The sequence below is a fragment of the Chiroxiphia lanceolata genome, chromosome 8 (genome assembly GCF_009829145.1).
Source record: "Chiroxiphia lanceolata isolate bChiLan1 chromosome 8, bChiLan1.pri, whole genome shotgun sequence".
In the NCBI taxonomy this organism is placed as follows: domain Eukaryota; kingdom Metazoa; phylum Chordata; class Aves; order Passeriformes; family Pipridae; genus Chiroxiphia; species Chiroxiphia lanceolata.
Window position 1 is genome coordinate 22,413,703 of NC_045644.1, and position 25,033 is coordinate 22,438,735.

The 25,033-nt window shown below is 40.7% G+C and overlaps 1 protein-coding gene across 6 annotated transcripts in view; it reads left to right on the top strand.

Moving 5' to 3' along the window:
* Positions 1-1,113: 1,113 nt before the first annotated feature.
* The window catches only part of KAT6B (lysine acetyltransferase 6B), a 110,038-nt gene continuing 86,118 nt past the window's right edge, over positions 1,114-25,033 (top strand). For 2 of the 6 annotated variants that reach the window (XM_032695101.1, XM_032695102.1), the window contains exons 1-2: positions 1,438-1,757; positions 8,546-9,441. In XM_032695101.1, coding sequence (XP_032550992.1) covers positions 8,821-9,441 — 621 coding nt within the window. In that variant the 5' untranslated portion in view covers positions 1,438-1,757; positions 8,546-8,820. Of the gene's footprint in view, positions 1,367-1,435; positions 1,758-8,545; positions 9,442-25,033 lie in introns of those variants that run through there. The other 4 variants (XM_032695100.1, XM_032695099.1, XM_032695098.1 and 1 more) reach the window with 4 other exon arrangements.

The window sequence follows — 25,033 nt, forward strand, 5'->3', positions numbered from 1 at the left end:
TCTCCAGCAATTGACTCTGAAAAAGTTGCACTAAACCTTAATGCTTATTATTTTATAACGGAAACTTTGTTTACTTGCCAATTCTCATGCAGTACATCATCTAGGAAAGACCTTTGAAATGTATTGTACAAGGTAATTTTCCACCCGCTGTAAAAGATTTAAAAAAAAAAAATTATTTTTATATTTTTTTCTTTGGGACCAGATATTTTTAGAAAACTTTGCAGACAGGCACCTAACGCAACACATCACCCACAAGATGGGGAAAAGAGGATGTTGAGGAAAGACTTCTGAGATGGTCAAGTTTGGGAAGATGGTGGGATGTCTGCTTGGTTCTTGCTTGAGTAGATGCTCAGGTAGGAGATTACCTTTTTCTCCTTTGCGTGGTACTGTGTGGGATGTACCCCACGGTATTTTGTCATGCCATGCTTGGGTGAAAACTGGTGTTTGGGTAAAAGTGGTGTTTGCTGGACGTAACTGAGAAAACCATCACATGTAGTACTAAAACTTTGACATGGTGAGTGGCCTTTGGCAACGCAGCTCAAGACAGGGTGGAGAAAACGTTTAAATGAGCTTTAAGTCCATACGTGTTATCACCTTGTTCTTTAAAACACATTCCTCGTAACATCTTGTTACATGTATAAACTCCATGGGAGGACAACATCTGTGACTTGTTCACTCCGCTTCCATCCCTCGGACTAATTATGGTCGCCTCAAGCACAGCCCTCTTTGCCCCGGACCGAGAGTGCTCGAGCCCTTTGGGAAGCACTGGCTCTCCCAAGCCTGCCTGTGGTGGTGCTCCCACCGGGACGTTTTAAATCGCCCCATGTTGGACGGGGAGCCCGGCGCGACCCCCCCGACGGCGGCCAAGGGCCCCCCGGGAGGCGCCGGTGGCCGCTCCCCTACAGCCGCCTTCCCGCCCTGGGGACGCACCGCCCCCCAAACTTTATCGCCTGGAATCCCCCTTTCTCTCACCACCCCCCCCCCCCCCCCGCTTTTTCTTTTCTTTTCTTTTTTTTTTTTTTTTTGAGGGAAAAAGCTAGGGGGGAGCTCAATTTCCCACTTGCCAACAGCAGATAAAAAAGTGGGGAGGGACCTCTTCTGTCACAGCCTATGTAGATTAACCTTTCAATTAGCTGTTATCAGGTCCTGTGTCTTAGCACCAGTCCCCGCAATCTGCGTCCGCCCGCACCGGGGAGGCTGGAGGTCTGGGGTGGGTTTCTGTTTTAATTTCTAAATTAATGATAATTGCTCGCGTGGCTCCCTTCCCCCGCCGAGAGCTGAACGCGTGTGTCTGATCTGCCCGTCCACCTTTTAGTATTTTGGAGTGAGAAGAGGAGCCCCGCGGAGGAGGAGGAGGGGAGACAAGGTATTCTCTCTGTATTCATCTTCTTTTTTCCCCTCTCGCGGAAGGGCTTAGGGAAGGTAACTGGTGCAATCAATCCGCTGGCTGGGGATTCCCTCCACCCCCTCCCCGGCTCGTCTGGCTCTCCTGGCTGGGTTTCTTCAGTGTGTATGTGTTTGGGGAAGGGGGTGGGGGGAGGCTGTGTTGTTGTTGTGTTCCTGGCTCTGGTTGCAGCCAGGAGAGAGAGCGAGCGGGCGAGCGAGAGACAGAGCGGAGAGAGCGAGCGAGCGAGAGAGAGAGAGGAGCCGCGATCGCGTTTCAGGGGCAGCACATTCCGCAGGAACCGCTGCTGCAGAAACACACACGGGCAGAGAAAGGAGGTCATTGCAAGCAAAGGGGGGAACCTGCATCGGAGGTTAGATTCCCAGGAGTTTATGTGGGGGATAACAGGGAGCATGCGATGGGTTTTGTTTTGCACTGGGTGACAGGCTGCAATTTGCCATAATAACCCCCTTTCCCTCCCCTCTCCCAGCGCAGGGGGCTTGTCACTAGGCTGGGTACTTTTTTTCCTTTTGCACTGGAGGCTGATGCACGTGTTTGCAGACACTTGTGCTGGGTAAATGCATTGCAATGCTCTGCGTTTTGCAGGGGAGGGGGAGCAGCAGCAGCAGGAGGTGATGGCTGGGTTGGATGGGTTGGGGAGAGGGGGAATGGAGTGGCGAAGGGAAGCAGGGGATGGCTGAGGTTTTTGTGTTGCATGTTCCCACCCTGTCTTTCTGAGGCGGTAATTGTTCCTTCGCAGACGGGGTGACAGAGAAGTCCCTGTGCTTCGCATGGCGAAACTTGCGGGGACCTGCATGTGGCTGTAGAGCTGGGAGTCATTGTCGTCGTCCCCGTTCCCACCCCCTCCTCCCCTCCCTTGGCGGTGTGGGGTGTGTGTGTGCGCGATAAGCGGCTGCCAGTGCCAGGCACCTTGGGAGGGTTATGCTGGGAGCACGCTGCTCCATCTCGCCCGCCCGGGCGAGGGGCAGGCTCTGAGGCACGCGCGTGACGCTCAATATTTAAGGCCGCTCATTAGTGTGTGTCGCGCGCCCGCCCGCCCTGCCGCGCTGGTTCAGGCCGCCGCCGGTGTCTCGGCAGCGCTCGCCCTCCCGAACAAACTTCGGCAGGGAGCGGGTGGGGCGGCGGCGGGGGGAGGGCGGCGGGGCCGGGGAGCCCGGACGGACGGCAGAGGTGGCCAACGGGAGGGTGGGATTGCGAAAGGTCCCGCCCCCTCTGGCGGCTGGTGACCAATGGCGAGCGCCCGAGGCCCGGGGCGGGCGGGAGGGCGGGACGCGCGGGTGTGTGGCGGCGGCGGCGGCCAGTGGGAGCCACGGAGAGCCGCCGGCCCCGCCCCTGCCCGCGGGAGGGCGGGGCTGGGCCTAGAGGGAAGGGGCGCGCCGCCTGATTGACACCCGCCGCTCGCCAATGGGAGAGGCCGGCTGGTTGCTGGGCGGGACGGGCCCGGTGTGGGCGGGTGATGGACAGCGCCCCGCTGCCAATGAGCGCGCGGCGGCGTGCGCGGCGCGGGCCAATGGCGGCGGGCGGCGGGCGGGGCGCGGGGTAGGTAAGGTTTTAATGAGCCTCCATTGGGCTGTAATCAGTGTCATGTCGGATTCACGTTAAGTACAACAGGGCGAGACAAAATGGCGGCGTAGGTGCGCCGAGCCGCGCGCGGTGGCGGCGGGGCGGGCGCGGCGGCGGCGGGCAGCGCAGAGCGGGGCGGGCGGCCCGGCGGCGGCAGCGGCGGAGGAGCCGGCAGCAGGGGGAGCCGCTGCGGCGCCCGGAGGAGGCTCCTCCCCCCGCGGAGGTGAGTGGTACCGGGGGGGGTCTCACCTGCCTCCCGCCGGGGACACGCGGCCGCCGCCCCCGCGGTGTGGGTGCGGGTGTCCGCTTGTCCTCGTCTTCTGGCGGCCGCCCTGCCTGGCCGGCGGGGTCGCCGTGCCCCGGGGAGCAGAGCCGGCGGGATGGGGGTCCCTGCCTTTGGGATGACAAATCCCGGATCAGGGCTGGGAGGGCTCGGGAGCCAGCCCCGGCTCGGCCCCTGTCACAGGCAACAATGCCTTGGCCCCGGGCTCCAGGCGTTGCACGTCTCCCTGACTGCGGTGTACTGCAAAAACCTTCAGTAAGTTGGGGAGGGAGGTAGTCCAGCTGTGATGCCACGTTTTGGGAGTGATGTTCTCACTGTGTGTTCTTTGCCTGGACCTCACCTTTAGCACTCTGGCACTTGGAAATAACCCGCTCTGCAAAGAGCAGATGAATACCCACCCCGTTGCTTAAAATCACTGTCCCAAGAAGAAGTGTTTCCAGTGAAACCCTCTTTCCAGGTGAACTGCTGGCACTGAATATGACCTTCCTACATTCCTCGATATTCTCTAGTACCGTGTTTTAAAGTGCTCAGAACTTCAGTGGGAGAGGGTGGGAAGGTTGAATTTGGTGTCATGATGTGCTGATGCCGTTCCCTCCGGTGGCGCTTGCTGCTGTCATGTTGTGAGATGACAAACCAGATTGTGGGGTATCTCAGAGCACAAACACTTCCATCAGTTCAGTTCACATGTGCCATTCTTCTCTCCACACCCTCAAGTCTTAGGTGTAGTTTTGAAGTTACTGTGATGTGTCCACATCTGTCTCTTTAAAGCCTGTGCAAGTGTCATTGCCCTTCCTTATTATTATTGGAAACTGTTGTGTAAAGAATAAAACAATAGTTGGCTTTATGATCTGAGTAATTTTAAGGGTGACATGTGTGATGGGAGTCCTTGCCAGGATCTGCTTTCTTCCTGTCTTTTTGTAGGTGCATGTATTTTGCAATAGTGAAACAACTATCTTGCCTGTTTTGCATCATTAATTGAGATGGGGGTGGAATACAGAGTTGATTAGCTGCAGAATTCTAAGCAACGGCTTGGAGGAAAGGAAGATGGCAAAAATGGAATGCAATGGCAGTCTTCTCTTCTTCTTTCTCCTCTGCTGCAATCCTTACCTGACCCTGATGCTGCAGCAGAGAGCTGGCCCTGCTGCTGCTTCTCCTGACTGTGTGCAGAGCAGGTAGGAGGGAGCAGAATGAAACTGTGCTTAACAGGTCACCCTCAGGTTGCACAAGTTGCCGTCATCTCCCCCTGCTGCGTCCTCTTCCCCGGCCTTTTATTTTTTATTTTTTTTTTTTTAAATACCTGTGTTAACCTCAGTTTTTAAAAGTGTAACTCTGGTTATGTTTAAGACAGTCAAAGAAAAATTTTGCATTCATTTTTCCACAAAATTACTTTAGATTGTATGTTATGATATCTGTGTAGTAACTTTGTTTTGTTTCTGAGAGAGAGAAGAGTAGCTTTTTTTGTTGCTGTTTTTCTGACTTCACGGCTTGTTTTCGCAATCTGGATCACTTGGAAGTAATTCCAGGTACTAGTTCAGGCCAAAAAACCACCTTATTAGAGGATTATGGGATTACTGATGACACCTGAGATTGAAGTGTTCAGTCAGTGCATTCTTTAATTATAATCATCTGTGCAATAGGTGTGTGCTTTAAAAAGGACATATTTGCATTCATTCAAAATCCCAAGCTGCAATTTTGCAATGTCTTTGTATTTATCTGATAATTTATGACCTAGGTAAAGGGACAAGCCTTGACTAGAGATTCCTTTTCATATTTTAAAGGTAATGTGTTGTATTTCACCCTCTGAATGCTTATGTTCTTCAGCTCTTCGGTAGCAGACTTATTGTCAGACTTGGTCAGTAATATAGCGCAGTCAGACTTTCTCAAATGCTTTTATTTTCAAAGGAATATACCATAGAGTAAAAGCTGAAATATGACAAAGTATGTAGGAAGAACTTAATGGCTGTTGCCATGAAATTTGGAAGTTGTCCTGTGCATTTAACAGAATGGAAAATCTAATCTGTGATTGGATGGTGCTGTTGAGGCTTTGAGTAAAAGTTAGTCAGCTCCAAGGGGAGGAAGATTAATAAATAGACATGAGTGCCTGATAGTAATTTATAACTAATTCTTTAAAATTAGTATTTCCTCAAAATCTGTTTGGGTAATCATCACACTTTTTGTATTGAATGACATATGACCACCTTTTTGTGCTTTTGGTAAAATTACATTCTAAACTTAGTAACCTGAATGTAATTTTGAACTTCTGTCCTCTTATGTTGAATCTTGAACATTTGTTTCTAAAATGATTTGTTTTCTTTTTTATCCTGTCACTTGGCATGTAAGTGTGTGTATTGCCAACCTTGGATTAATCTGTCTAAACTTGATTTTTGAAAGACCTTTTTAATGTATAGCTCCAGAATCACTCACCTGAATTATTTTGCTGGGAAAGATGTTAGTAAGAGGTTATTCTGAATTTTACATTTGGTGGACCTTGTCATACCCGTCGTGGAGGTCAGGGTGCTGCACTTTAGGTACATATGCACTCCAAGTGGCAAAGTAACAGAGGCTCTAGATTGTGGCAAAACAATTAAAAACTTGGATTGGATGTGCTCTGCATGGTTTCCTGAGGCAGAATGAACTTAGATTCTGTTGCAAGGTGTGAATGTAAGATGTCTTGATTTTTTTTCTCCTGAAATATCCTGTTCTGTGTGTTGGAAACTCTGTGTTCCTGCTGATATAATCTACTAGTGTTGATTTAGTAGGCTCTGCCATGCAGGAGGTTGTATTACACATAGGGAGTTTTAAGTAAATAAGTAAAAATTTAGTTCTGAATGTATATGGCTGTGAAATTCCTGTACCAAGCAACAGACTTTATATGAAGATACAGATTTATGCTAACCTTTTGCCACAGTCACTGGCCAGTAAAAATTCCTGTAACCCACACGTTACAGCATTTATACTGAAATGTTCCTCGGTTTCCAGGTGCTTGGAACAGACCCTGTACTGTATGTTCTGGAATTTAATGGAAGTGATGTGGTTGCTTGTATGAAATTTAATACAACAGTACTGCAGTAGATGTAAAAATGAGGCAAGTACGTCTGACTCAGCAAATGCACTGTTCAGAATTTAATTAAGTCGTGACTATCTTAATGAAGACTCATGGTAGAACAGCCTAAGTAAATAACTGTAAAGGTAGCTTTCTAGGAATCTGAGGCTTTATATGTAGCTACAGAGAACTTCCAAATCTATAGGCAGAGTGTATCAAATAGTCTAAATGTGAGTGAGCTTCGCTATATAGAGAGTTCTGCTGTGTTGTGTTACTGTATTTTCAGTGTCAGATATGAGAGAATTTGTAACATTCATAATACCATGGAAACTCTTTTCTTCCCTGTATTTGTCTGCATTTTGTAGCTACAGTGTTATTTTGGAATTATCTGACAACAGTGAACATAAACAATTCTGTTAGGAAAAGAATGGCTCTTGGTAGCTGGAGTAAATTAAAATGTCTGTTTACAGAACAAGTTATTGTTTGATTACAAATACTTGAAATACGCAGAACTGTTATCAAATACAACTTACATGAGTACAGTCTGGAAGCAAGAAACAGGATCCAATCTATGTAGATCAATAGGGTTCAGTATATGAGCCAGTTAAACATTCAGGCCCTGCATTTGCATCAGGAATGTATCTTTTCAGTCTGGCAGTAAGTTGAATTTTCGAATTTATAAATCTGAAAATGTTTAAGCTTCAATCAGATTCATAAAATGAATTGATTAATATTTTGACTATTTGGACAAAGAAGAATTTTATATTCACCAGTAACCAGCTGCTCTTTTGTTCCTAATCCTGTTTTGTAGGTATAATAATGTGTGAAACACGATCTGGAGTTTGTATTTAAAGACATTTTTGAGGCAGTAGAGGAAGGAGAAGATATGGGACCAAAAGTGGTGGTTTTTTTACACATTGTCTTCGCAGTTGCAGAGAAATCTTTTTAACAGTTTGAAAATAATTTAGGTTGCTGCATCGATTCATGTTTTTTCCTATTTATAATTTACTTAAGTTTTTGAACATGATTGAAATGTGAGATGACTTGAATACATGAATAAAGATGAGGTCCAAGACTTGTGTACTTATAGGTGATATTGTTATTTATAGGCTGCTTGCCATAGCTTTATAAGTGTAGTTGCAGATTAACTCATTGTAGGTTTTGCTGTGAATCTTCTACTTTACAAGATAACCCATTTCTTGGGAATGAAAATTTTCCTCTTCTGTTTTTTGTTTTCCTTTGATTCAAAGTAATTATACAATTTGGTTAATGTCTCCAAGTTCTCTCACATTTCATGACAGAAAAAAGTAATACCTCACATATATTTGTTTACTCATTAGGCGACTGCTGTCTTAGTTTAATTTGTGTGACTTTTTAAATTTTTTAGAGTTTTTTTCTTATATTTTCCTACAGAATGAATAAACTGCTGATCAGATTTTCTTTCAGGTTTCTTTAAGTTTTTGTAGCCACTGAATTTTCTACTGGAGTGATGTATTCCTTAATAAGTAAATAAAATTGTTTGTTAAACTGTGAGTCACCAAAACATATTTCTTCAATATGACCTGTTTATATATCTTCATGCTGACAGCTTATTTGTGTGAAAATGCCTCCTGTTACTTTGCTTTCATTTCTGTTCCTAAGAGTTTGTATCAAAAATGCCTCTGTACTGCATGTCTTAAAATGAGAAGTGCCTTTGTGATTCTTTTTGGGTTTGTAGGGTGCCTAAGTATCAATGAAGGATGTAATATTTGTAACCTGTTTCTCGTATTTTGGTTTTGATTTTTGAGTTGTATAATTGACATGGCACGACACTTAGAGACAGCATAGTGTCAGAAAAGGCAGTGGTTAATAATTCATCTTTCATTGGTTGAGGGTTTGTGTTTTTTGTTTGTTTAGGTTTTCTGGTGTATGTATAATCCATGGAAAAATGATTTGTGGGCAGTTTGATTTAGAGAATATTTTCAGATCCCTGGCTGAATGGAAATTGTCCAACAACTCAGCAGTAGGTTAAGTGTTGGGGTAATGGAGTTTTGGAAAGCTCAGTCCACTGAATGTTATGAGAAGTAGAAGGCTTTCATGGTGACTTGTTCATTGTGGAGTGGGATTTGGAGACTTTTATGTAATCTCACAAAGATTTTTGCATACTGCAGCATCTACAGTATGAATGCATGGTCTGAGTGCATTCTGTTTCTTTTTAATACTTAACATTAACTATATTCTCTCCCTGCCTCTTGTTTTTTCTTTCTTAAAGGTTGCAACAAACTTTCTTGTAAGGACGTACCTGTATCATCACGGATGAATACTTTCTACCTTTCCATGACAGTAAAGTAATTGGAAGGTTCAGTCAGCAGGTATTTCCCTGCCTTTTCCAACTCCTCAGGGTGGATATTTTTGCGATGCATCCAAGCAGAGTCTGCAATCCTTTGATTTGTGTTTGAGGTGTGAACAACCTCTGAAAGGTCTGCTAAAAGGATAAGGAGGAACCTCTATGGGTAACTCTTGGCTGGAAACAATTACTGGTCAACCATGGTAAAACTTGCCAACCCTCTTTATACGGAGTGGATTCTAGAAGCTATACAAAAAGTTAAAAAGCAAAAGCAAAGGCCTTCTGAAGAGAGAATATGTCATGCTGTTTGTGCTTCCCATGGATTAGATAAGAAGACTGTTTCGGAACAGCTGGAACTTAGTGTTCAAGATGGTTCTATTCTTAAAGTTACTAACAAAGGTCTTGCATCCTACAAGGACCCAGATAATCCTGGACGGTTTTCATGTGTTAAACCTGGCACTATTCCTAAATCTGTTAAGGGATCTAGAGGAGCTTGTAATGAGCTTCGTAATGTGGATTGGAATAAACTCTTGAGAAGAGCGATTGAAGGGCTTCAAGAGCCTAATGGCTCCTCCCTAAAAAACATAGAGAAGTATTTGAGAAGTCAAAATGACCTAGCAAATATTTTCAACAATCCTGCCTTTCAGCAGAGGTTGCGCCTGGGGGCCAAACGTGCTGTGAACAATGGGAGGTTACTGAAGGATGGTCCTCAGTATAGAGTGAATTATGGCAGTTTGGAAAGCAAAGGAGCTCCAAAATACTCCAGCACCTTCCCAGCTTCTCTTCCACCTGTCAGCCTTCTACCCCATGAAAAAGACCAGGTAAGTCTGAAAAAAGAGCTAATGTAGTAATGCAAAAATTGCTCTTGTTATTCCTTGTTTCTTTACCTAATGTAAAAATAATGTTTCTCCTTTTGCTTTATTTATCCATTTAAATGTATATAAGTGAGGATGCATGTCCAAGATCCATGCAAAATCAGTTCTGGTAAATGAAGTTGACTTAGCTCCCTATGTCTTGTGGTTCTGCATTGGATAGTTTGCTCTGTGGATTTTCGGTAGACGAACAGAGCAGCAGGGAAGAGTACAGCTGTACGCTCCGTTGTAGGTGAGAGATTGTTCTGTCTTGCCTGGCAGACTGGCGTAGCTGAAATCTGCAGTGTAATTTGTTTGTGGCCTTTTACCTTCATTTTCTGCCTGGATATACTGATTTTCTTGTGAACATGAATCTGAAATGGGACTGGTAGGACTTGTGATGTTTAAGGCTGTTGGAATTATTATTTGTAAAGGTATTTGTATCGTTAGCTTTAAAATTGTTAGCTTTAGAATTACAATTAATATGAACTGTAGTTAATTAAAAAATTCTAGTAAGAGGAGCGAAGGTTTTTAGAGTGACGATTTAAGCTCAGCTGCAGGATTCTCCTCCTGTTTCAGTTTTGTTGGACTACCTACATGGGTTTATTTTTGCTATTACTTGTGTCTTGTTTTAAAGTTAATTGTTTACAGAGTTTAAGCCCTGAGGGAGAAAGGGCTATCAATTAGTATTTTGTTTATGAAAGGATAATGTCAAAGACATGTCTGCAGGCATTCTTTGATCGTTTCCTATTTAGTGTGGTGAAGTGTGTTTGGAATTTTCAATGTACTTCAGGGGGAAAAAAAGTTACCTGTTGTAGTCCAGTTGGCTTTTTTAAAATACCTGGAAGTTTGTGGTTTATTTTTCTCCACCTCCCCTTTTCCCCCCTTCTGAGTGGTCAAGTTTAATGGCAGTTGTTTTAGACATGAAATAATCCAGGCAGCTTGTAGAGTTGCTATCAGTGTCTCCTAGAAACTGCCTGATGGCTTTCACTCGTCTTTTTCCTTTGGCTGATTGTTAGATGCTGGAGGGTGCTGAGTATAAAGTGCTTGTGTTAGAATTATTGAGTGAGGTCTGTGAGAACAGTTGTTTATGGAACTGTCAGAGGTGACACTACCAAGGTCAGTTGTTGTAGCTTGATTTTTTGTGAGCTTCTCTAAATAGGTGTTAGGTATGATTGCTTTTATATATGGATATCCATTTCTCCATTGGACTTCTTGGGTATTTGAGGGATTCATGGGGCTTCACGCTCCATAATCAGAATGGAAATTCAGAAGTGCTGCATACTGTGCAATTACTGCTGTAGCCATAAATATTTAATTACTTGTAGTGGTAAAGCTGTATAAGTACTTTCAGAGTTTCTACTGTAATTCTGACACTGTAATGCCATGAGAAATTTGAAGGCTGGAGTACTGAGCAACGAAAGTAGCATGAATTCTGTGGAAACAAAAATCTCCCTTGTTAGGCTACCTACTGGGACTGGCACCCATTGCAAGGAATGTTAGTTGGGTCACGGTGCTGAAAAAGCCATTACTGCCACATTAAAATACTGGTATAAGGATAAATCTGTCTTCTAGAAGTTAGCCAAACAAATCTGTTCTCTAGCAAGTGCTTTGGCAAGAAATAAGCTTTCATTTGGGTGCCTCAAAATTAGCAGTGTGACTTGCGTGTTTAAAAACTGTTCAACATACGCGTTTTTGCCTGACAAAAATAGTTTTGATGTGAGGTTGGTGAATCAGTAGTTGCATATTAGTGTAGTGCACTGTTTAGTTGTACTAGTTGTGGCCCAGGTTACTGGGTAAATATATACAGACTTGTTTAAAATACATGATTTTTGCTGTTTGTCAATCTGTGTAGCTTTAGATACTCTTAAGGGACAGTTTTGAAAGTAACTGTATGTAGATTGTCCCTGTTACTGGGATGTGATTCCATCTTCATTTGAAATTGATGTTAATTCTGGAATAAGAAAAATGACACTGTTAGGCTGTTTTTACTGGAAATATTTAAGTGACAATATGGGGCACGTCAAGATTATTTATTGAAATTTATACAATAAATGTATCCAACTGGCATCTCTTGGGAATGACTAGTTCTTGAAGAGGTTGGGTATTTTGAAGTTTTTGTCTCTTTCTCTAGTGCAAGTAACATATGATTTTTTTGTATGGCTAATTTTGTATGTTTGGGGTTTTTTTTGTTTTCAAGTATTAGAGGTGAAGTTCTAGTATCTCTTCTGTTGACTTTGCTTGAGGAGAAGGACAAATGGAAGGATGTGCAGAAGAAATCTGTTTTGATGACTGTGGAAGTTTGAGTAATTTTGATTGTTTTTCTTTCTTAATGCATAATTAACATGTCATCGAGATGATACAGTTAAAGGATTTGGTACACCAGAAGTGCATCAGAGATCTCTCTTTGTCAATCTCATCACTCACACTCATAGTACCAAAGGCAGACTCTGAACCTTTCTTCCTGAGGGAAAGGTGATCGGAAGAGATATAGTGTGACCTGTGTGGGGGAGGGTGGTTGTGTTACTTTGGGGCTTTTTGGTTTTGGGATTTTTATTTTTGTTTATTTTCACCACCCACCCAAAGCGTCAGAGTATGTGGTGCACTGAGAAGATAAATACTGTTGCTGTGCAGTGCCACTGAAGTTAGTTTTGCAGACCTGGAGCCTTGACTCCGTGACAGGAGTGTTGAGCGTTTTGCATTCTGTGGAGTACTTGGAACAGGGAGCTGGAAATACTAAATCTTTCTCTTAGTGGTGATGATAGGGAGCTGCTTTTCTTGTCTCTGTATTAACTGGGTGATCCATTTCAGCTAGAATAGTCCTCTTGTTTCATTGTATATAGAAGTAGCTGCAGTTAGTTACAGCAATATAGCTTGCATTGCCATGTTTCCTCCTGTTATCCACAGGCCTGGAAGAAAGCATTTGTGTAAAAATGGCATGTTTCCTTCAAGTGTTATTCTGACTCTTCTGGATTTGGGCAAAGGTATGTCAGCTCTGAGTTACAGCAAGAGGAAGCAAGCAGTGCAGCTGTTTAAATCTTTTTGCTCTGTCCCTCTCCATTCCCTAGTGTGTGTGGAGGTTGCTTTTCCACCTCTATATGAAGAGATACAAGTACAAGGCTCGTGGTAGGACAGGTTCTGTTGGAAGGTCAGTAGCTATCAGCAGGTATAGTGTCTAGACTGTACATCATAAATGTAATGAGTAGTATAAATTGTATTTCAAAAGGACTTTCCAGTTATCCGAAGTATTATGGTGGTTACATGGAGGTATTTTTTATTTACTAAATGCCCCCCCTGCCCCCCAAACCCCCCTCAAACAAAGAAACAAAAAACCCCAGAAAAGCACAGAGACACGAATGCAGAATAAGAATTAATTTTGTTGTGTCAATTTGATCTCGTGCACTTCACTATATTGCGGTGCATAGCTAAACATTGTAACTGCTCTCATGTGCTCTTCCTTATGTTCAGAGTATCTTGCATAGATGTCTTCTCTCTCACTTCACACCTTTTCTCACCCAGCATTTTCTGAAAAGGGCTGTATCAGTATGTTAACCAGAAAATGCAGTGTAAAAACTCGTTAGGTAGTAGAGAAGGGTGTGAACAGGGAGGAAAATTGAGTGATACTTAGCTTTTCAATAAGCGTTTGAAGATTAAAATACACTTCTGAAAATGCAGCAAAGTGGTATTTAAAAGTCATGGTTAATTTTAAAAAGGGTGTTTAATTTATCTGTAATGGTATCAGTTGTAGAAAGGCAGTTTTGCTTGTGTTTTCTGAGTGTGGGCTGTATTGCTTCCTGTTTTCCTTGTCTCTTGGATAGCCACTAGGAAGGTTCTACAGTTTGGGAACCCCATGTAACCTACTAGATCTTAGGAATTAGCCATCTTCTGAGCACAAATGCCATGTGACTGTAAACTCAAAGACACAGATGTTTGTAGGCTATAGGCAGCACTTTATTTGCTTATGTTTAAACATAATCTAGAAGGATAAATCCAGCTTTAAAGGGTGAAGAGGCAGTGGCCATTGTAACATTTTCAGAGGGCTGTAGGAATGTGTAGTGTATCTCAGTAGTTATGTCTCTATGTTCAGAATAATTAGTACTTAGAAAATAGCAGTTCAAATGGAGATGGCTTGATCTTGGTTCTCTTGAACACTCTCTTGAACAGCTCAGCAACTGTGGTTTCCAGCTGATTCTTGGCATGAAAATTTTTATTAATCCCTCTTTCACTTTCAGTTTGTCTTTCTAAGCTGACTTTCATGCAACTCGAACTTGTTTTATTAATTTTTCATACCCTGAACTCCTATCTAATTTTGTTTTCACTGGCCTACGTACATTTAGGTTTTCAAAGTGTAACTTGGCATGGGTTGAATTTCAGTTTTCTGGTATGTAGCTTGTGCCAGTGCAGACACTGGGTGTTCCTCCTTCTGTCTTTCAGGCAAAGGGCCAATCTATAGCGAATTGCTTTTTTGGCATCCAGGCTCCTCCTTGCTCAGTTTTTCAGCTTCCTGCCTTCCTGTGGGTAGGCACCAAGACACCGTTGGTTGAGACTTCTAGTTGCCTCTGTCCTCTAGACTTTCCTAGAAAAGGGAGGCAGAAAGGAATTGCTGCTCAATGTATCTTGCAGACTTCTGCATAAGGGGATATTTTTAATGCTGAACTTTGGGAGCTGGCTTTACATGGTGTCTGAGCACCAGAATACAGTGATGGGGAAGTTTCTGTAAGAGAGTGTCTGCAGTGCTACAGTTGAAGAGACTGTAGACTAGGAAATGAAAAAGACATCTGGGTTTGAACTTTGTTAGTCCATAAAATACTGTTGTCCTCAGACACAACCTGTGTTTCTCTCCTCAAAACATCTTCATGATGACAAAAAACTGACTAATGTTAGCGTTACTTGACAAACAGTAACTCTAATATTTGTGCTTCTTATTATCTCAGTAAAAGATACTTTTATTTCTTGGAATGCTGGCTTGCACCTTTCTGTATATAGCTCTTGTCCTAGAAGTTCTGGGATGATTACTAGGCTCTTCTGCTCTCATGGATTTTTTTGCTGTCCCTGTAGCTTCTGAAATGCTAAAGGTACCAACTCCATGCACAAGCCAGATGAACACTTGGAAATGAATCCTGTTAACAGCTGAGATACTGGAGCTTTCCAGAAACTGAAGAATGATTTACCCCATCTTTTGGGCACTTAAAACTGAAAGGGAAAAGTCTTGTCATCCCATATTGTGAAGAAACAGATCATGCCACTCTATAGGCGGATATATCTGGCTTTGGAGGGTTTTTTGTGTTTTACAATTCAGCCCATTTGGATCAAGCCAAGAAGCATGCTTGTGAAAGTTTTCTTGAATTGTATGGTGTGAAGTAAGTTAAATACTGCTGTTTCCTGAGTTAGATTGGTCTACTCTTTCATAAGGCAGGGCAGAGGTTAGTTTTCAATGTCTGATGTGAGTTAGTTTCTGCAAACAGGTCATCTATTTGCAGTATCCTGTAGAACCATGAGAGAAGACCCTACTCATTCTTTTTTCCCCAAAGCTGGATATTCTGAACATAGTTTTGCATGGTGTGCACATGGTTCTTGTTTACTGCAAGGAGTGATTCCAAACCTTATACTGCAAGCTGTTTAATTGTAAGGCTTGCTAAAATTTGATTCTTTTGGTAGTTTCCATTAAAAATTAATTGGTGTGATGTTCTGTGGTAAATCCTGTATTGAAACTGTCCGCAGTGACTTAAAGAAATCCTGTGTAGTTCCAGCAGTTTTATTCATCTATGCTATTGTCTGTGAAATCTTCTGTCTTAACTGGGAGTGACATTTGATTCCTAAACTGCAGTTAGAGGTTTTACTCTTTGCATTTTTCCTCCCAGTCTAATTTCAAGTCATAGGACTTTATGGAAGGAGTTGCTGTTGTGTAGTGGAACATCAGTATTAGGGCTCAGATGGTGGCTGTAGAATTTTGAGCGTGATGCACATCAAATCAGGCATCACTTAGTTGAGAGATCCACTGCTGTCCTTTGTGGTTACCTGATAAGAGACAAATCAGCTTTTAAACTAACATGACTTCCTTCAGTTGCAAAATCACTTGTGTGTGTTTGTTGTTGTTTTTCCCGATCTACTCATTGAGGAAAATTATTACTGGTGTCCCACAGATTTTTCTGTGGCTTTTTTTGCTTCTCTGTTCTTTGTGAAGAGGTTAAAGTTTTGAATTTGCAGGCACAGACAGCCTTCTTGTAAAGAATGGTGTGACCTTTAACAGGGATATCTGTGTAGGCAACTCCAGGGCTGCTGCACTTAGTTCTAGGTTTGTGTGGGTTACTGGGACTTCAGTTTGTGCTGTAGATAAGATGTTACATAAGGAAAAGTTTCTTGGGGTGAGGGAAACTGTAGATTTCTAAATTGTTTACTCCTGTGTTTTGTCTCTGCTGTACTATCTACATGTGTGCAGCAATTTCTTCATTCTCAAGTATTTTGGGTCTAGCAGAACAGTCCCATTTATCTCCCCTTGTGGTTGGGGTAGTAGTCCAGCAGTTACCAACTAATGCAGTACTAGGTAGTGTAAGCTTGAGACTTCTGGTTTTAATTGCAACAGGACTCTGGCACAGGAGAAAAGCTATGTATGATCTCAGCAGAGGTGTCTGGGAGGCATAGCTGATGTTCCTTCATCTAGGAAAAATCCTTAGCTTAAGCTGTGATAAGTTTGCCACACATTTTTCACATGCTCCCCAGGAGTTAATTTCATTACTGGTGGCATTTTGAAGTTGGCTTCAACTTCACATCTGTTTTTTTCCAAAATGGTGCAGATGACTGACTGTAGTTTTAAGAAATAATTTTTCTGTCGTGTCCGTGTATCCGTGGCAACACTAACTAGCAGTGTTTACGTTTGGCTCAATAAAAGACAAATGTCAGTGGCACCCGTGCTTCAGACATTGAGTACAAGCAGTTCTCAACTAACAAATACGTAAAATCATGGAATTATTTAGGGTGGAAAAGACCTCTAAGATCACGGAGTCCAGCTGTTAACCTAGTGCTGCCATGTTCACTATTAAACCGTGTTCCCTAGTGCCACATCCACACGTTTTGTGAACATTTCCAGAAATGGTGATTCTAACACTTCCCTGGGCAGCAGGGAAGGGAGTATAGTGGAAATTGTCATAGATGTGTGGGACTGTTGTGTTAAAGCACCTCTTCCAGCACTGTATGTTGGATGATTGTAGTGATGGAGTCTACTGTTTCTCAGGTGGCAAAAAAAAAAAAAATGCCACAGGTTGCATCAAGGCAAGTTGCAGATAGATGAAGGAAAGAATCCTTTAAAATGAGGATGGAGAGACATGGAACAGGAACTTGGTAGTGCCTATGGAATCTCCATTCTCAGAGGTGGTCGTAGCTTGACTAGGCAAGGCCCTGGAACACTTGAGTCTGGTCTCGTGTTGAATGGTATGTTGGGTACATGCTCCAGAGTTCTCTCCCAGCCCAGAGTATTCTATTTCAATTTGGGATTGAAAAGTTTTTTGCTGCTTCAAACTGTTGGCTAATAAAACAGAAAGTATAGTTTCTTAATGCGAGACTATGATGGTGATTTGCAGACAGCTGCATCAAACAGCCAAAGTGTAAACTAAAGATGTTTTAAGAAGGGTGGAAACTTCACCTGGGAAAAACAGTGCTGGAAAATTCAGTGTGTTTATTCTGGTGGTTTGTTTTGCTGCGAGTTTTTTATTTTGTTGTGTTTTTTGTTTTCGGGTTTTTGCTTTGTTTGGTGTTTTTATTTGTTTAGGTTGTGTGTGTGGGGGGGGGTTGTTGTTAAAGTTTGTTTCATAGATGCATTTGGTGTGTGTTGCTTTAAGAGAAGTGAGCATCCTGAACTGCTTTTTTGAGACTCCCTGAAATCAGAAAAAAAAAGAACTTTTAGCTTTATATATCAGACTCAGAAGGCTGGGTCTGAAGCCTGCTAGGGTTTATTTAAGTTCCACCATTATGATGTGTTGATACCTTATGTGATGCTGCTTGGAGAACTGTTGTCCTTTATATTGATCTGTAAAAATGTGAGTAATGCCTAACTTGCAAGTACTGTGGAATTCTCTAAAATGCTTAGGATTAGTGGATAATGAGCAGTGGTTAGCAAAGACATTATACAAAAGTACAGTTAAAGAGTGACTAAAAAGTCAGTGTTTGAGCCTGAAAAGATTCTTAAGACCAGAGTAATCTCTGTTTTAATTACTGAACTTAATAGTAGCTAGTTAACAAGTTCTGTGCTTGTGAAAGCTGCTATCCCTCCTTTCTGTTCCAAATTTAAAAGATACTCATCTTTGATTTCCTACTTAATTTTTCTGTTTTGACCTCTGAACACTACTATACCTGCTGTAGCAGTCAGTCTAAACAAGAATATATTACTGATAGAGGAAGAGAACAGTGCATTGACTCCTGCAAATACGTATTTGGTTATCAGTCAGTTTAAAATGTATAAACATGGAGGTTATTGTAATAAACAATGGGGTTATATAAAAACATGGTATTTTCTGATCTGAATATTTTTGTTTTGCCTTGAACTGTCCAGCTCTCTTCCCTTTTGTCTTTATCCAGGTGTGAAAACTGAATGTCACTCAAAAGTTGTTAATGCTATTTTACAAATATTAATCCTCTTTAATATTGGAAAATTGTATAGTAAAAACAATGTCTATTCATTATTACATATTAGGCATGGATTCTGCTGATCTAGCAAAGTAGGATTTCAGATTTATAGATATTTACTGAAGGTCTAAAAACTACAGATAAACCAGTCAAGAAATGACTAGAGAAAACCACTCACAGGGTAGGTTCTCACATTAGCAGCATGTTCCAAGTGCATATAAAATGGTCAGTTACTGTGCTTGAATGTGTGTACGTTTAACTACATGAAAAAGTACTGAAGCTCACCCTCTCTTAGAAACCAGTGACTTGTTCTGTGACTAATTCATAGAATTTCTCTTGTTGGATCACTTGACATGCTTGTCTGCCATTGCTGGAGGAAGGAAATTGTTGGTACTTGTGTCCAATAATTTCTGGGCTTTGCCACTTGGAGTTCATGTGATGATGGGCGGTTGTTTTCACTTTATGAATTTGTGCACTGTATTTAAAAACCAGAGAGAAGCTGCTCATCTTGCAGGCATGTTTTTGGCTTTTCAGTAGAGGGTTGCAGAAGTCTTTTCTGATCCGAACATGAGATGGATGCTAGGAGTCTTTTATTTGGAATAATAAACCACTGGAGGAATCTTCCTCTGTTTCCAAACTTCCTGTAGTGCTCTGAATTCAAAATGATACCTCAATTCTGCATGTGAATTTAAGGAAATAAATGCGGCTTCTATTCAGCCCAGGATTGACAGATTTTGTTTTATGTCTCCTGGAAGATACTAGCGATGGGAGAGGCATGTATTGGAATTTTTTTTTTTGGTACCTCTCTTTACCATTGACATCTCTGCCTTCTTAAGTAACATTTCCAACATGTTTATTGGGCACCTTCAGCCTGTTACGGAACAAGTAATGATGATTTTCAGGGTTAGACTAGAAGTAAAACTGACTTATCTGTTCTTATGTTAATAAACCTGCTGGAATTGACTTAATTTGAGAAAGCTATTCTGGCAGCTGGAACCTCTATTCTGCCAAAAAAAGCTGGATGTTCAGACCTTGTGGTATGAACGTGTCATATAATTTTCTGTATGTAGTTTTAAACAAAACTGCCCATAATCTGCTAACATTAACCACAATATGAGTGATTTCTATTGTTTCTTTCTCAATGTTGTCTTTGAACGTATTTTGAAGAGACCTCTGAACGACTTGGGTTCTAGAGAAGAACTTCTAATATAGTTGGGGACAAGCTTTTTCCATTTCTTGATCTCTGCCTTGTGGTAAAACTTTAATTTACGTGATGTTTTGCTAAAACAAGAGAATTTCTAATTTTATTATAGCTTTTGTATAGAATTTACTTGTAAAGATTAATGCCTTAAAATTTTGTATTTGCTCCTGTGTAGCAGGGGAGGGAATCATAATATGAATAGTTTTAGTAGCTAAGTAGTTTTAACTTTGAATCCCTTATTTTGCTTTTCCCATCAAAAATACTTATCTAAGTGTTAAGAAGGCTTGTGTCTTAGCTTTCAGTTTCTGACAGTAGCCTTAATAGGAAGCTCTTTCCTCTCCTCACTACACATGCATTTTTACTTCCCGGTTACTGATATCACTGTGAGGCCAGCAGCTTTAAATAAAGTTAGCTTTTGTCTTTTATGTGCATAGCCATAATGACTCCCATTGTTGTTGCTTTCTTAAGCGATGACAACTTGACTCTTTTTTTTTTCATTCAAAGTATATATTTAATAGATTTTACCAATTAGAGAAGACATCTGTTTGGAGATCAGTAGCAATCAAAATCACTTATGAAGAAATTGTTGGCTCGTGATGCATCTAAAATATTTCTCGAAGTTCAGCTTCTTTTAGCTGTTGCTAAGAGATAAATTTTCATTGACATGAGTGATGTAAGGACATGTCAGCATGCTACCAGTTGTTTTATAGGCAGTTTAGCCCTGCCGCCTTGCAGATGGTTGGGAAACTCTCGGTAGTGGGTAAATGTGTGCTGATTATCTCACTGAATTAAGGTAACCCTTTGTCACTCATTGAATTCTGCAGACCAGGCACTGAGCAGCTGCTCTGCTGTTGAATTCTGGATTTGGTGAATACAAGGACTGTGCTAAAGGGTGTTTAGTCCTGTTCCAGGTACTGAGCATTGGACCACTGTAAGAATTTTTTTATTTAATGCTACCTTTGCTGTGTTAATAATCAGAATAATCCGGTAAGACAATATCTTCAACATTTTAACAAAACTGTGTTTTTCAACTTCATTGTCATCACATGTTCATTGGTACTTTCAAACTTTGAAAGCTCTGCCTTTCTATAAGTGGTACCAAGGGGAGTAACTCTTGTTTCTGCCTGATGAGGCTTGCCTGAAATGCATTTTAATCAATCTGAATGATTATCAAGTTCATAAACACATTTATTTTGGATTACATTTATGAATGTGCACCTAATCTATGGGAGTATATTTAAAGGTCATAGTTCACTGTCATGTTAAAGCTTCGGTTTAAACTTGTTTCTCCATCCTTTAGAAAACAAATTATTATTTGAAGTATTTAGTTTCTAGAATGATTTTTGAAAGGAACTGGGGAAGGAATTGGAGAATTCCCCAGATGGTGCTTGAAATACTTGAATTGCAGAAAATGAAAATACTACTGGACTGTTAGTGTTTACAGACTTTCAAAAAACAGTTAAGGTCTTCAAACGAGCGTAGTTTTGTCCAAGAAAATTTTGTTTTGTAAGCACCTGAAAGGTGAGTTGTTCTGAGAACAATTCAGTTGCTTCCGAAGTACCATGGATAAAATATAAAGGGAATAGGGTGTTGTTATAGCAGCTGTATGTGAAGGTGTATGCTTGTATACCATGTGTATAGAAGGGAGTAATATACACGCTTCGGTAACATCATAATGGATTGTAGACTTAACATATCTTATAGAGAGTTGCTTTCTCAAGGCATTATGGTCCTTCAGTGAGATTTAAAAACAGATTAGAAGTAACTGTGTTTAGTATTACAGTACCTCTTTTTTCCAAGGTAAGAGTAAAAAAGAAAAGGAATAAAGGTCTATGTGTAAGAGTCACAGTCTAATGTATGCTATAGAAAAATGTTTGAGATCCAGTTTAGGTTCATCTTCCCTGCCCTACTTAAGTGAAACTTTGACTTCATTCTTGCAAGTGTGGGGGATTAATTTTTTTTTCCAAATATATAGTGTTTTAATGGATTCTTATGCTTCCTGTCAACCAACATCACATACTGATTAGACTTCTGCCAGTAAACAGTTGCCCATCTTCCATGCTGTTTCTGTTGAAACTATATTGTTCAAAAACTAGAAAGTCTATTTTGACTGTAGTGAAAAAGCTGACTAAAAATCAGTATTTGGAGTATAGAATTTAGAAATGAATCTATGTTGAATGAATTTTATTTGTTACAGAAAGCTACAGTTTTACACGATGGGATATGATATTCTCAAGAAATCTTTGCAGGAAGCCCAGGAGCTGAAGTGGTATTTCTACAGCAGAGAAAAAGGAAATTACTTAATTTGCTTAATTTGTTTCTTTATCCCCAGTATATTTTTTCCCTAATAATCAAATTGATTTCCATTTCTGAATACAGTGTTAAAACACTTAGCAGAATACATTCCATCATAAATGTTTGAAATAGCTGCTCAAACTGAAGAAATCACTCTTTCCTTGTATGTAATGGAATTGTTAATGCATTTTTTTTTCCCCTTGCCTTCTGGTTTACTGAAATGCTGAAATCTAACTCCAGTGTATTTCCAATAATTCCTCTCTATTTCTGTTGAGTATCTAACAGCTTTCTTTTGTGACCTGGTTCATGCTTTGAAAGTTAATTGTATAAAAATCTGAGATATCGCCGTAGATAAATACCTTTAAAAAATGGTCATCTTAGCACCTGTGAGATTTCCCCATGTCAAAACTAACTATTGCATAATAGTATATATGAAAATTAAGTCTTTCATCTTTTAGCAGCCTTTCCTAGGTTATACTGGGTGACTAAGGTAAAGTGACATTAATGCTTTCTTCAGGCAAATCAGACCAAAGTAATAACTCCTGCAGTGTTGTCTGTCAGTTGAGGGACTGTGGCCTCACTGGAGCTAAGGATGAAGGTAAGGCAGGCTGTGTGTACAGCTTCCAGTGTCAGAGTTGAAATGACAGCTTATGACACAACCTTGGTTCCAGCGCTGCTGTTTCCTGGTGCTGTTACAGTCTAGCCCAAAATGGCTCAGATAAGCACTGTGCCTACTTGTTACAACTTGGAGAGTTTTAGTTGTGTGATCTACCAATCCTGTTCACCTCTGGTGTTTTTAAGTCTTGTGATAGAGTGCTTGCTTTTGGGTAGCTTTTTAATAAAATATTGCAAAATGCCACAGCTGGAGAAAAAAACCCCTGACTTCATAATACTGAATGTAAATAGTTTTCTTGGAAGGGGTTTCACTAGGAGGAGGTACTACAGGGAATATTGTATATTACCTTATTATATCACTCCTCATTCAAAATGAGCTGTTAGACTATAAAGCCGGGAAGAGACTAATGAAATTTTTATTTGGGGCTGATTAGCAAAGGTACAGTGACAAGTGTTTTGATACAAGCAAAACAGCAGTAGGGAAGCACGACTTAGAACTGCATTTCAAACTAAGACAGCAGCTCTTGCTTGCAAAGAGCTCTGTGAAGGTGCATTTCTTCTGTAGTAGGTTGATATGTTGACTTTTATATAGAAGTGAAAATACCAGTTTTCCTAAGTTTTTAAAATAGTTCTACAAGACAGTAATATTTACATTTTATTTGCACTTTTAATTCATTTGTATTCACAAACCAGTAAAAAATTAGTCTACAAAAATATTGTTACTAGTAGATCTATTAAATTCCATCACAGGTCTATTTGGTACAGATTATACTTGCCATAAGCACTTACTCACTCTGTGGTTATTACCGAGGAACAGAGGATTGGTATTTATGCCCACTGCTTGTTTTTTTGTTTTTTAGATGTGGGTTTCCATGTACTTTTTTCAGACTTGTCTAAGAGTAGTGTAATCTAGAAAAAATAACCCACTTAGTGAAAATAAAAGCAAAACACAGAGGTTTGGGGTTTTTTTAAATATATTTTATGCTGACATGGCAGAAGTGAGTTGAAGGTATTTTTTGAGAATGGTGTTGGTTGTTTAGTCTCATTAGTGTATAGCTTGAGTGAAAAGCTATAGTAAATACTTTATTAGCAGCTTCCATGAAGAGTACTGACAAGTATTCTATCAAAGTGAGAGTCAGGAGCATATAATCTATATACAACCAGTTCATATGACATATAATTTAGCTACATTCTCTGGGGTTTTTTGCCCAAATTACTGGTTTGTATTGAGACTTTATACTTCTGAGGTGATATCAGTAAAACTAATATACTGTGATTTTTTTTTTTGTTACTTTTGCAGTTGCTTCGAATGCTTCTCCAGTGTTAATTAGGATGTCATTAATACAAATACCACAAGTGATAGAAGAGGCCCAACTATTGTGTCAAGACGGACAGATTTCTTTCTTCTGAATTTGTGACTGCTTAAGGAACTTGAAGCTGAACGGTGTTTATTTCTTTGTACAGCTGTTTCTGACTTTTCCCATGAGGGAACCTTTGCTGATAAGATCTTAATATAGCTTTTGTGGTTTGACTGCTCATGATTAGGGGAAGGAAAAAGCCAACTATGATTTGAGTTTACCATTGTGGTATAGAACACAGTACAGCTCATGCTGTTTCCTGTCATGTCATAATCTTTATTAGGTTCTTTTGCAGAGTTCAATATTTTAATATTTAGCCTACAATAATTCGGGAAATTGGGAAGCACACGTGGGAAGTGTTAGACTGCTCAGCTGCTGAAGGAGGAAAAAGTGCTTTCTTTTTCACCTCTTTCACTGGCATTACCTTTTCCCACCCACCTACATACCCTCCGTCATCAGTTCACACAGGTTAAAAAAATAGCTGGTTTGAGCTATATTTTTGAGCTACACATGTGTGTGTCTTGACTGAAGTGGAATTGACTAAAAAATTGCAGGGATAATGTGCTATTTAAGTTTCCAAAGTCTTGGGAAGGGACTGATGAGTCCTGTCTAGTGGTATTTTGTGCTGCAGGATCTGCAGTGGTAGTAGCACAGGTGAGGCTTTAGAATAGGTCTAGCTAGTGTGTCAGCTCAAGAGCTCAAGCTTTTGTAGCTGGATTAAAATGATCTTTCTTTGATCGTAGGTTGTAACATTGGATTAAATTCTACCTAAGTTAAATAGATAATCCATTAGAGTGGAATCAGAAGACCGAGTGGATTCAGTGAAGACAGTTTTTTAGAGCTTAATTTAATGCTTAATTATTCTGACTCAGGAGAAGATTCTGTCTTGAGAGATATCATGGGGATGCTCTATTTGAGGGTGGAAAGGTTCTTACCTAGATTACAGGAAAGAGCTGTTCTACAAACAAATAAAAAAAAATGGAGTTATGTTAATAGCACGTTACTTGGAATTGAGTAACCTGATTTATGCTGCATAAGCATTTCTTTAGTACTGTAGTTTTTTCTGTTTAATGTGCCTGATGTAAGAAGATCCTAACTCTCCTCCAGGATATAACAAGTTAAAAAGTAACCTTTCCTAATACAGGACCATGCTATCCTCAGCTTTAGTTACCAATATACGTTAGTTAAGATCATATACACTTAGCTTGGAATTCATTTTGTGGTCACTGATTACAGGACTCTGAAGACTAGCCTCACTAGCTGTCTGATCCGTGTCTAAAGAATACATTTTTCTTAAGGTTGTTTTGTTTGAATTTTTGTCTTGAACACAAATATGCAAATATTTTTAATGGAGTGCTATGAACTCCCCATTTTGTTACTAACATTGCACCACAAAGGTCAGTTTCTTCCTCCTAAGTCAGAGCACACTGAAATTGTAGTGCAGTGTAATTAAAGTACTTCTTTTGCTGTAAGG